At 29.8% G+C, this 13,262-nt stretch overlaps 1 protein-coding gene across 2 annotated transcripts; it reads left to right on the forward strand.

Moving 5' to 3' along the window:
- Positions 1-616: 616 nt before the first annotated feature.
- LOC106475249 (calreticulin-like) lies at positions 617-10,544 on the forward strand. Of its 2 annotated transcripts, none has more exons than XM_022380395.1 (9): positions 617-878; positions 2,005-2,109; positions 2,924-3,127; positions 3,782-3,876; positions 4,624-4,833; positions 6,502-6,759; positions 8,250-8,342; positions 8,709-8,846; positions 10,314-10,544. In XM_022380395.1, the coding sequence occupies exons 1-9, from the start codon at positions 848-850 to the stop codon at positions 10,338-10,340; spliced, it is 1,161 nt and encodes a 386-aa protein (XP_022236103.1). In that variant the 5' UTR covers positions 617-847; the 3' UTR covers positions 10,341-10,544. The 2 variants fall into 2 exon arrangements, with proteins under 2 accessions (XP_022236103.1, XP_013791407.1); XM_013935953.2 differs by having other exon boundaries at positions 795-1,018.
- Positions 10,545-13,262: the final 2,718 nt, after the last annotated feature.

Consider the following 13,262-nt stretch of genomic DNA (forward strand, 5'->3'; position numbering starts at 1 on the left):
TAGCGTTTGTTTAGCGCGATTGTTGAAGTTGAGTGTATCGGTTAAGTTATATTCGGAAAGAATAAACCAGTTTTATTAAGTAAAGGCTTGTGTCGCTTAAGTTTCGTAGTTACGGAAAATCAATTAAAAAACGGAGACGTAACAATATAATTCTTTCCACCTTTGTGAAAGATAGGTTGTTTTGTGTTAGTTCTTCTTTAATTTATTGTGTTTGGATGTTGTAGTGAATCCCCTGATTACAAAAGTTTTTGTTTGTTGTTTCATCCCTGGTAAGTGTAATGAAATTCTTCCAGGTTTGAAAGCATCCTTTGGCCAATCTAGAAGTAGTATGTTTAGATCAGCCGGCTCTGCACCTTTAGCTAAGCGTTTAATGGATGTTATTTGAATATTTGGCTTACATCTCCTGATTTCAACTGCTAACTCTAGTTTTTCATATGAGCCTGATATATCTTCAATTATTACGGTGTATTTTGGGGGTTCTTTTGTTGTTTGTTTTACAAGCGTTTTATTATACAGCATTGTATAAGTGAAATCCTATTCATATTACAAAAATTTCGGCGCGTGAGTATTAATGATTGGTCTAGGATTATGGCCAATGAGCGCTTTCCAGCAGTAAAATCTTATTGCGGAGAGCAACCAACCTCATGGTATCAGTGAAATCTATCCATATTAGAAAAATTTCGGTGCATGAATATTAATGATTGGTGTAGGATAACGACCAATGAGTGCTGTCCAGCTGTAAAATCTCATTGTGGAGAGTAACCAACCTTACTACGATCTGAACTTGGCATGTATAAATTTCACTTCACACAGTTTTGTGAGACTGAGATATAAACTTAAAACGTTAATGTTTCGAATTTTGGATCTCTTGGTCATTGGTAACTCTTTGTAATTACGAAGTTTGCATTTGAAGTTATTAGAATGTTATTTTTACTTTCATCATTTTTATTTCTTGAAATTCTTCCTATGTTATTTTGTGAGCCAAATATTTATTTCAAAGAGCAGTTTAATGTCGGAGGTAAGTATTACTAACTAAGTAAACTATGAAGCAAATCTACTACTCGCTACTACTGAGTACTACCAATACTAATCGTAATAATACATTACTACTACCAGTACTAGTAGGCCTATACTTGTTGTATTAGTACTAATAGTAGTACCAGTACTGTATAACACCATATCCAGTAGGAATATCTGTATCACTCGCAGTCACAAGTAAGTCTATGTTGATCATTCCGAATTAACTGATAGTGATACAAATTATAAGTTTCAGAAATGCAAGAAGAGGAAAAACTCAAAAAGTAACATTTCTGCTCGCGAAAGTCGATGAAGTCTTGAACTGTTGAAGGCTAAGCAGACTAATAATAATACTAATAATAACTAATATAATAAATTATGTAAATTGTACTGTAATTTGTAAATTAGTAACGTAACATTACCGGCAATATAGAAACCGAAGTTACATAGTTTAACAGTACTATACTAACATCAACAACCTTAACCTAGGTCGATATTCTTATTGCTGGTGATGAGAAAACTTTTTTCCCTTTTTACATTTTAGGAGTTCAGATTAAATAAGGCAATTGTAATGCAGTATAGCCGAAATGTTTGTGTTGGATCTGCTTTTTTCTAGGGAGCTATAACATTCTTGAAATAGAATACAGACATTGCTATGATATAAAAAGTCTGTATAATCTATGACAATATAAAAGAAGCTTAAAAAAGCTAGGAAAAGAGCTTTAGAACTAAAAGTTATAGTTATAATTTCAATTATATATATATTTGTGTGTATATGGAATACAATATACCCTGATAATAAAAATTCCACATTTCAAAAACTTTGAAAGACTAAAGTTTGAATGATCTTATGGGATTAAGTAAGCCACGTGTAATCAGAGTTTTTATTCAGAATGTTCTTCCTGGCATTGTCAAGCTCTATGTTTGTCATATAAATTGTAATTTGTACTTGGAAGTTCTTATAATATATTAATTCTGTTACTACAGATAAATGGGAAAAAAGATGGGTTCAGTCTGAGCACAAAGGAAAAGAGTGGGGTAGATTTGACCTCACAGCTGGAAAATTCTTTGGTAATGAAGAGCTCAACAAAGGTAAGAAACTACTTGATAGAACACTTTGAAAAATATCCGCCTGTTCTTGTTTGTACAAGACCAAGTTGGTATGAATGAGTTTTTATGAAAGATTTATTTTCTCTGTGTTTGAAGTTAGAAATACTGGTTGTTAAAAACTTCTAGTTTCAGAGGACCAAAATTTGAAGTTGTATATTTATAACATGAGTTTTTCTTTGTATCATTTTGCTGTGATTACATTTATTTTATAAATTAAAAAAGTGACATGTCAGCACAAGTTCTCATCTTACCTATTGGTTGACAACTAGATCACGAAAGTTAAGTGATAATCGTACAGAGAGGTGTAATTGATCTATTATAATTATATAAAAATATGACATGTTTAGTGGATTGCAGTTTTGAATTATGTGAAGAATGTGTATCGTGAATCAAAAAATAGCTCTAACATTAGAGCAGTTCTTATAATGTTACAAACTGCATTTTAGTTGTACATTTTACAAGGTTTTGAGATGCATTTGTGAATACATTAATATTTTTCTACTCTCTAGGCCTATACGTTTTTTTTTCAGTTTTGCACTTGTGAAACATGTGCAATTTATAATTCCTGTTTTCATCTGTATAATAATAATAATAATATTTCTCTGAGAAGATAATTAGAAAAACTTCCATTATTCTTCAGTAACATGTAAGATTGCACAAAAACATCGTCTAAATTGTGATTATCATTGTTGTATTATTACTAATAATTGTTATTATTACTAATGCATAGAAATTAATAGTGTTTACAGTTACCAATTGGATATATTAAGTAAAGAGACAACTAAATAATTTTCAGGAATCCAGACATCCCAGGATGCTAGTTTCTATGGTTTGTCTGCAAAGTTTGATGCATTCAGCAATGAAAATAAGCCTTTAGTAGTACAGTTTTCAATAAAACATGAACAAAACATTGACTGCGGTGGTGGCTATATCAAACTTTTTGACTGCAGTTTAGACCAGAAGGACTTGCATGGAGAATCCCCTTATCTGATTATGTTTGGTGAGATAATGATTTGATGTTATATTACATGTTACACTTTAATATAATGTGTGTGTGTGTTATTTTACCATAAAAATGACAGTTTTTAAGTTCAGAATTTTAAAATTAATGTGAAAATTCTTACATAAACATATTCCAGAAATTATGAAAACTATTAGTTGTAAATAGGCGATTAAAATCAGCACTGTAAAACAATAATGAATTTAATATCAATTTAGCCTTAAAATTATTTTTATTTTAAAATTCCATTGCAATTTTCCAGTCGTAACCTTAAAGCATTGGGGATATCCCATCTATCAGAGAAAATCCAAATGCAGATGGGAAAAATTAGTTAGCAGTGATGGAAAATTAAATAAGGAGTGCTTATACCTATAATGTCTCAACTCCTACTACCTTTCACTGTCTGCAGCCAGTTTTTAATTTTACAACTCATCAGTTTAACATTTTATATTATACATAAAATGTTTTGATTTTTGGCATGGTATACTACAGTGGTCAAAACATCTAAAAAAAATTAACTTTTGAAGTGGTGAATTATTTTATTAAGCTTGTAAAGATTTTGTGACTTACATAATGTGTATCATATTGTGCCCATGCTGCAGGTGTACATTATCACTATTCACATATAAATAAAAAAAAATTTTTTAAATTTAGGTCCAGACATCTGTGGTCCTGGAACCAAGAAAGTTCATGTTATATTTAACTACAAAGGAAAGAACTTGCTTATTAACAAGGACATTCGTTGTAAAGTAAGAAAATTTCCTTTAATAGATGTAATTTTAAAGGAAATTGACCTTGTGTTCTTTTAGTATAGATAAATAATTTTGTATTTTTGGGTGATTTTATGAAAATAAAACAGAAAAATGTTGTAATACATTCAAAGTTAATTCGTCTTTGTGAATTTAAATATAGTAAATCTAACTGACAATTAGTTTATTGTCGGTAGTTTATCAGTAACATTATGTTCCATTTGGGATAGCTAAATAACATAAATACTTGATTGATCAGATTGAAGTATATAAAAAAAATTCTAAACATTTCAGTCTAAATCTCTGCTGTTCACTATGAGAGGCTAGACCATCATCTTTAAAACAACTTAGACAGTTTTAGTTTGGACATTTAGCTGAAGTTTATTAGCATACTGCAAATAATTTTTCTTACAATATTCTTTTATAAGTTTAGTAGCAAATCCATTTAGTACTTTTACAGTGACAAAGAAAAAACTCTTAATTTAGTAATTAAAAATAACTCACAATATTTAGTATTTTCTTTCAAACTACTTATGTATTTCATCAGTAGACCAGTTGTTTTATGATTTGGTTTTGCTTTTTGAATTGCAGTTCAGACTTTTTTTAAAATTAAGCAATATATTAAGTTATCAAAGTCACAACCAGTGGAAGAGTAAGATGATTCAGATGCCCTTCTGTTTTTTCATACTGTAAAGAATTTTCAGTTTACAGTGTATTCTACAAGTGTTTAGTTGTTTGCTCTGACAGGATGATATTTACACCCATGTTTATACATTGATTGTTCGTCCGGATAATACTTATGAAGTAAAGATTGACAATGAGAAGGTTGAAAGTGGAGAACTAGAAAAAGATTGGAACTTTCTGCCTCCAAAAAAGATCAAGGATCCTGAAACTAAGAAACCCGAGGACTGGGATGATAGGGCCAAGATTGATGATCCTGATGACACAAAGCCTGATGTAAGACTTGTATCTCTACTGAAACGACTTACTGAATATTCTCAAAAGTACTTTAAATTTATCTTGAACTACAGTAAGCCTAGATTTCATATAGGTAACTTAATGCTTTAATATTGGAATATTTTTTGCATTATGTTAGTTAACACATCCAATATTTCCTGCTAAGTGTAGTGCGAAACTATTGCAAATACTGCAGAATTTGTTAGTTAAGTATTAAAAGAATGTTACAGAATCACTAACTTGCATAGCTAACATAAACAAAAATGTATATTGATGAATTGTAAAGACGTCTACAAGTCAAAATGTCTTGTTTGTTCAATGTTGCGTGCACTGTTGATTTGTAAAATAGTTTTTTTCATAGAATTCTAAGAACCCATGAGTGAAAGCAAAGGAAAATATTTTATAATATGTCAGTCACACTACCTATGTTACATTCAGAGCCAATGAGGCTTTTCAGCCAGTACTAGGGCTCATTAGGCCAGCTAGGATATATATAAAATCAGTTTTCAAGAACAACAACCATTAGGATGCTAATCAGATTTTGCAAGTGAATTGTAATTATTATCAACTTTATTTAAGTTATTTAAATCAAATTTTTAGGGTAATAATTAATAAATCTGAACTAATGAGCATAATTTCAGCTTCCTGAAGTGCTTTTTCTACTCTTACACATAAAACTAGTTAATATTCAATATAAGGAATAGATACTTATTTGGTATTTTATTCAAGTTAGGATTTTCTTCTATTTCAAACACTTTGAACAGAACATTATCTCAGTTAAAAGTGTTAACAATTATGTAATATTAACATGTTAGTTAATGGTCAGATTTATAAAATCTCAAAACCCTGAAATTTGCTTGAATATTTTTTATATGAATGTACTATAGGATTTCTGTAGTCATACAGAAGAACTGTGTGGTTCCAATGTGTACACATATTTGTTTAACAGAGCCAGTAAAGCACTTTGAGTTCATCTTGTTATATATTCTTTTCTTAAGATTTTACATTTAATCTGCCTCTGTTATTACATTTCCGTCATCTAAATCACTCTGAAGGACATGATACTTTCTAGTTAACATTACTGACAATTTATAGTAGACTTGAAATCATTAATATTAACTATAATCCTGTTGTTGTGTGTGTGTGACAATAAAGAGTGCTTCAGTTACAATGGAAGTTTGAACATCACATTTTTTCTGCCTCATAATTTTATCAATATGTGTTTGTATTGCATATGTTATTTAGTTTAGGTTCAAAATAGTCATTGTAATAACAGGCTGGGTTCTGTGTCAACTCAATGGTTGTATAAAGTAGATTTTGGGTGTGCAGGTGTTCTGTACATGTTAATTAAAATTAATAGCTAAAGATAAAAATATTCTAGATGGATTAAAGATATAATAATTAGTCTATATGTTGAATAACTTTTATGTTAGTTTTTCATTTGGCAATGATCATGTGAGAATAAACAACAAAATAAACAATATAATTATTAGCATATCCAATACTTGTTAAATCAAAAAGATGTTTTAAGAAAATATAATTTGCATAAAAAGGTTTAATGCTTCCTTTGTTTAAAATATAGACAAGCATGTGCTTTTAATAACTGTTGAAGATAAGACCAATGGCCAGAGAAGAGTTAGTTAATAGTTTTTCTTCCTGTGTGAATAGGATTGGGATCAGCCAGAATATATCCCAGATCCAGATGCTACAAAACCAGAAGATTGGGATGATGAAATGGATGGTGAATGGGAACCTCCAATGATTAACAACCCTGCTTACAAGGGTGAATGGAAACCACGACAAATTGACAATCCTAATTATAAGGGACAGTGGATTCACCCTGAAATAGATAATCCTGAGTATATAGCAGATTCTAATCTCTATCAGTATTCTGAAATATGTATTGTTGGAATTGATATTTGGCAGGTGAATTTTATCTTGGTCTTCTATTATATTCTATAATTAAACTATAGTTGATGAGTTAATTTAACTTGTGCTAGCTTTTACCCTTTCCAGGATAACTTAATTATGAAATCAAAAAGTACATAATGTTATTGTTGAATAACTTTCAGGAAAGTTATATAATAAATGGATGTACTTTTTAAATACAGTAAAGTTGTAGATGTGGGAGACTTGTATTATGCCTTGTTTTCCACTTCATCAAATGTGAAGTAAAATTTCACTTTGCAAGCATTTGATAATTTTCTGAAATGAACAAATAAGTGCCCCCCCCCAAGTGATCACAGTGGTATGTATGTGGATTTATACTCCTAGAAACTGGGTTTCAATACCTGTGGTGGGCAGAGCACAGATAGCCCTTTGTGTAGCTTTGTGCTTAATAATAAACATCAACAAAAAAGTGAATTTACCATAAACAAAATAGTCATTACTTGGTATGTAAAGAGTACTTGATGTTATTCTCTTTTGCTGGTATTGTCACTAATACTGTATGAATGACTAGATTCATTCATTTTTATTAGAACATTGGCAATTATGTTAGTTGTGAGAGCAGTGAGGGAGAGGTTCTGAATATGTGTACATTCATTCTATTAAAAACCTATTCATAGATGGCGGTACAAATTGTCTACATTTTGTCTTAATAAAGTATAATTTTTTCTTAAGCAACACTAAGTTATTTGTGATAGTCTTTTTTAACATTTGATGCTTAATCCAAAAGAAATACATATTTTAAAGTATTATTTGACCAAGCTAGATTGAAATATTGAAATTAAATGCTATTCCAAGTCTTAATGTATACAAAATTGTTGGCATAATCGGTTTTAATCATCTTACTGGTCTACAAAGTTGGTGTTCCTAATAAAAATATATACAAATTAGCCAAAAAAAAAAAAACAACAGTAAAATGAAACTCCAGAGAAACCTTAGGGTTCATTTACTAAGGAATGTAGCATATCATTTGTGTATAAAGAAGTTGACGTAATTCATCCATATTTATTGAGCTAAATTTCAACTCTCTAGGGGTTATCATTGAACACTGTGATAACTCCTGAAGAGGATTGAAAACTAGCTCCAATTAATGTAGATGCAATATATCACATCAAACATTTGTGGTTTATTTAATTTTCAATCAAAATTAAAGAACGGCAATACAAATTTCTATGATCTGTAAAACCACAAATCAGTATATTAAATTGTCTGCATAATTACACATTTTAGAAGCAAAATCTAAATTTTAGAAAACTTAGTCTCAAGTGTTTTGAGCTATTTAAATTTTGATTATTATTATGTTATTAAGAGAGAGGTGACACTAATTGTTTGTTCTTACTTGTAGTGCAAGTGATCTAGTCAAACATAAATTAATTTTTTAATAAGACTACATGAAAGATTGTTAAAAGTTTGGAAAGACTGTTTTTTTGAACTTATGATAAATATTTGCAGTTACCTAACTATTGCAGGTTAAATCTGGAACAATTTTTGATGACATACTTGTGACTGATGACCCAGAATATGCACAGGAATTTGCAGAAGAAACATGGGGAGCTACAAAGGTAAATGTTTGTTTCTATTTAACTTGGATATAGAATTGCAGTTACTGTGATTGAAAGATTTTGGATTGCTATAGAAAATGCCTTTTGCCCCTGGATGTGAAAAGGAGCAGACAAGCATAACCTAGTGTAGGACTTTAGTCATATACCATACCAATATACATGTTCATACAGCAAAGTATTTAATGTTTTGGGTAGGATAAACTTTCATTCTCTGAAAAATTTAACTGTGTACTTCTAAATTGCTATTAATGGTGGTTATAATTTCTAAAAGTAGATGTAACTTATTTTGTAAATTAAGGTTAACGTTGTTTGTGTTAAGTTAGTTCACAGGTTAATTGTTGTAAATAATTTTTATGTAAAAATAAGGATGCTGAAAAGAAGATGAAGGATAACCAGGATAAAGAAGACAGAAAAAGGACTGATGAAGAAGCAAAAAAGACCAAGGTGAATGAGGTTGAAGATGATGAAGAGGAGGAGGAAGAAGAGATCTCGGAAGCAAATGAGGTATGTATTTTAATATTTATGAATGTTAATTCCAATTTTTAGTACTGTATTTACAAATTACATCAGTAAAGATATAATCAGATCCTCACGTACAGTTATTGTGAAAGTTGTGTTCTTATTGTGAGGAGAGTACTTTTATTTAAAATTATGTTCTGTGAAAAAAAAATGATTGTTGCGCATCACTGCAATTATTTTCCTATCTGAATCTTGAATTTCCAAAGCGTGAAATTTTGTTATGGATTTTTGTTTGTGGTGTCATTCAATAGATGGCGCAACATTGTATTTATTATTTTGGTCAAGTACATAGATACATCCATTATAGTAAGATGATGGTTAATTTATGGAGATAGTTTTTTTTTTAATATCTGTTCTAACACACCTTTCTTTTGTTTTGGCTTTTTTGTTTATTATCAGGGATTTGAACTGGAATGATATTGAGTTATGTTCTGGAACAAAATAATATAAAAGTTTTTGCTTATTGGTTAATAACCTTTTTTTCACTCTCTTTCAACTTATCTTCATCCATTTTCATTATACTTTGAAACATGCACTTTACAGAGTTACATTCAAAATTAATTAAACAACTTTATTATCAATGTATATCAATAAACTTGGCATCAAAATGTAGTTTAAATTTTAATATTATGTAAGTTTTTAATTCCTAATTTAAAAAGGTAATATTTAAATAAATTTCTTAATCTTCACCTCTCTGTTGTATGATGCCTCTCTACTCTGAATTCTCCATTTTAGATTTTTTTTTCTTATATGGGTTTTAGAATGTCCACCAATTGATAACATCAACTACAGATATTGGCAGGCAAAAATTTAAAACGAGAGCCTCCTCTCTTATTTATTTCCTGATATATCAATAAATTCAAGAAATCCAGTTCAAATCACTGTTTATTATTATCAATATGTACTCATTATGCAACAGATAATTGTACTGGTTTCATTTCGTGTCTAACATGTATATATTTTTCTAATATGAGGCATAGAAAAACATTCAAGAAACATAAAGAAGCTATGGATAACATTCTGACAATACTAAGTTTAGAGTATTGTTGTATGAATACAAACTTGGGTGCAAACTTTCAGTCATACATAGCCATCTACGACTGTTTTGTTTCAAAAATATATAAATAGTATACATGTGTTATGTACAGAAGTTTGATCCTAATGTTTGTTATGGGGCAGATTTTATTTTTCACATATTTTCTAATTTATGTATTTACTTGATTACTTCAAGACTATAAAATGGGACATAAGTAGTGTATTTACCTAGTTAAAAACTTCGCTTGAAATTAAACTATATTTACTGGGTGTAATAATTCCTGTCTGTAGTAGTTATAATGGATAAGATTTAATTGTTTGTAGCAATTTATGGTTGGGTTATTAAAAAAAGAAAATTATTAGATTATCTTGGACAGTTTTCAGAAGTCATTATTTTGTTGTTGTTGTTTTTTTCAGGAATTTCATGAACATCAAGAGTTGTAATATATTGTGGCTTGCTTCACTTACTTGCTCTGGAGCACAAATCAAACTGAGGCTTAATATGAAAGTTTATGATCTTTAGCAATATCTAAATATTTATTTACCTGGTGAATATTTAAAAGCTTTAAACAGTCATTCCTGGAAGTATGTCATTCTGTACTGTGAAAATTAAATATGGGAATAAACAATTTTTTGTTACATTTTCAATTCTTGTAATTTTGTTATTTAATTAATTTTGGAAGTATCAAAGAAAGAACCATTTTTCTAGCAGTTAGAATAACATTAATAATATTAAATTGCAACACACACACACCTGTTTGAACAAAGCAAGCTAACTTGTATTAAAATTAAACTTGTAGTATGGAAAATGCATTAAAAAAGGGTATTAAAAATATTAACATGATATTTTTCTAGGTTAAAACTTTCATTATAATTAATAAGTTACATAACTAGTACACTATAATAGTAAGAAGGGCAAACGTTCTTATTAAAAACATTAATATTTTATAGCAGTGTGTAAGAATAAGTAAGTTGACAGAATGTGAAATGCAGTTCATTGTGTCTTTGGTCCAACATCTTATTTTTGAACGACAATGTATTTCTAATTACTTACATCTTTGATCCGTCATTTTGCTCATGATTACATCATATTCCTAATTTCCCAACACCTACTGATTTTCATCCTTGATCTTGTATTTTACTCTTGTTTAGCATCATTACTTTTTTTTTAGTATTATAAATTTAGATTTTTTTTTATTCTTTGTGTTTCTTGTGATTGGAATCACTAGTTTGTCATCTTTCAGCTGTTGAAATTCTGTGGTACTCTCAAGTACACTGATAACCTGACAGATAAAAAAAGGTAACTGCAATAACTAGAGAAATGGCATAAAATGTTTAAACTGAGTTTCTTACTTGACTGAATTAAAGGAAAAGAATGGACACAAATTATTGGGGAAAACAAGCCATTCTTTATTATATAAGTTTCAAAACAGTAGGTAGGTGATAAGGTGATAGTGGTACCTGCATTTTTAAACTTCATAACATTTACACATGTTGAATGAAAAGCTTGAAATATATTTTTGTCATATAAAAATTGACAGTTTAAGTTGGACTATATTTATTGCTTGTTTACACTCACTGGACTTCAGTTTTGCTACAGTAATTTTATTTGATCTTTTTAAATAAAAGTAACATCAGTATTTTGTTACATGTGTATATGACATTTCTAGTGGTTTTCAACATGAAATTGAGATTGTTAAAATATTTCTACAAAGAAATTTTTCTGTTGTCAGTTGTGAACAATGTAATCATTTCTCATAAGTTAATAACCAAAGTAAAGAATTGTGACCCTAAATTCTGATAACTCTGTTTTGCCTTTTCTTCTGGATCTTGTACCTATAGTATGTACTACTATGAGTGACGTAATAAAATTTTTCTGTTAATTAGTAATTTGTCTTTGCGTAATATGTTGTAATTTCAAAATATTGACTGATAGAGTGATACAAATCAAGAAGTTTTTAAGAAATTTTGAAACTCAACATTCCTTACTCTAAGCCCCCAGTGGCACAGCGGTATGCCTGCGGACTTACAATGCTAGAATCCGGGTTTCGATACAGGTGGTGGGCAGAGCACAGATAGCCCTTGTGTAGCTTTGTGCATAATTAAAAACAAACAAACAAACCTTACTATAAATTAATTCTTCATATGTTGTAATCATATTAAGAAGATAAAGCAAATTGTTTTTATCACAAAACTCCTTACTAACACACAGTATAATATATTTTAAGTATGATGAAGCTGTGTATATCTAACTTTATTCTTTCAGTTTCTGCAAATATTTATTTTTAGGAACTAGTCTTCATGAGAGGTACTAAGGTGAAACCTCAACGATTTCAGACACTTAACTAATTGATATAAGTACAGCTCATTAGGCTTAAGTTTTGTTTATTATTATATTACAATTACTTTACTACTTACTGGCATTTTGTTGGTTTCATAACATTTGTATAGCCACTTCCTGATGCTGCTATGGCTTTAAGCTCACATCTCCTCTGATTGATGTTGGTTCCTGTTATTCCCATAAGAAAAAAAAGTTTCTTTTTTTCTTTTTTTTGGATCCTGTAAGCATTGGAATATCATTACCTAGTTCATGTTATTGGTACTTTAAGCAACTTGTTGGCTTAACAGCCAAGTTGAAGTAACCTAAGAATCAGGGACAGCCATTAATTTAGAGCTTTTGGCCAGAGATGGAGGGCAACTGATCTGGAACACCCACTGCCTACATAACTACTGTTAATCAAATTGTGAGACTGACTGTCTCAATATCAACATCTCCACAGCTGAAAGTGAGGATCATGTTCAGTGACATATCATGGTTCAAACGTTTAACCTTCTGGTCAGCAGCTCAGCATACTAACTACTAGGCAATGCTTGACCCAAAATACGTTTTACATTTTTAATATATTATATAGGATGATAGTCCTTTTCTTATACTGGCATTTTTACACTGCTATTTTCTATTGTTTGCAAAAGTATCTTTGTACTGTTATGTATAGGTATCTCATTTTAATTTAAGCCTTGTATTGGAAAGTATGAGCTTGCTATCCACTACAACGTCCATGTATGTGTAAGTCTTGCCTGTTTTTTACCTGAGGGTGTCATGGTTGAAGAACTGTCATATTTCTCTTTTGCATAATTGAAAAATAATATATCTATATTCAGGTGATTTTTTTTTTTTAATATTCATGTGTGGTATCTTTATTCAGGTGATTTTTTTTTTAAATATTCATGTGTGGTATCTTTATTCAGGTGATTTTGTTAAAAATATTCATGCGTGGTATCTGTGTTTAATTGCTTAATGCTTATGAATAAGTTATGAAGGGTTGTAAGGTTGCACAGATTATCTGTCTTAGACAAAGGTTACAT

This window comes from Limulus polyphemus, unplaced genomic scaffold, assembly GCF_000517525.1.
Source record: "Limulus polyphemus unplaced genomic scaffold, Limulus_polyphemus-2.1.2 Scaffold145, whole genome shotgun sequence".
Taxonomy (NCBI): domain Eukaryota; kingdom Metazoa; phylum Arthropoda; class Merostomata; order Xiphosura; family Limulidae; genus Limulus; species Limulus polyphemus.

Excerpts from the sequence above, each read along its gene's own strand:
- LOC106475249 (XM_013935953.2), top strand. The coding sequence starts at position 922 with ATGTTATTTTTACTTTCATCATTTTTATTTCTTGAAATTCTTCCTATG. Across the intron at positions 3,877-4,623 it reads ACAAGGACATTCGTTGTAAA|GATGATATTTACACCCATGT; the intron begins GTAAGAAAATTT and ends TTGCTCTGACAG. Across the intron at positions 4,834-6,501 it reads CTGATGACACAAAGCCTGAT|GATTGGGATCAGCCAGAATA; the intron begins GTAAGACTTGTA and ends CTGTGTGAATAG.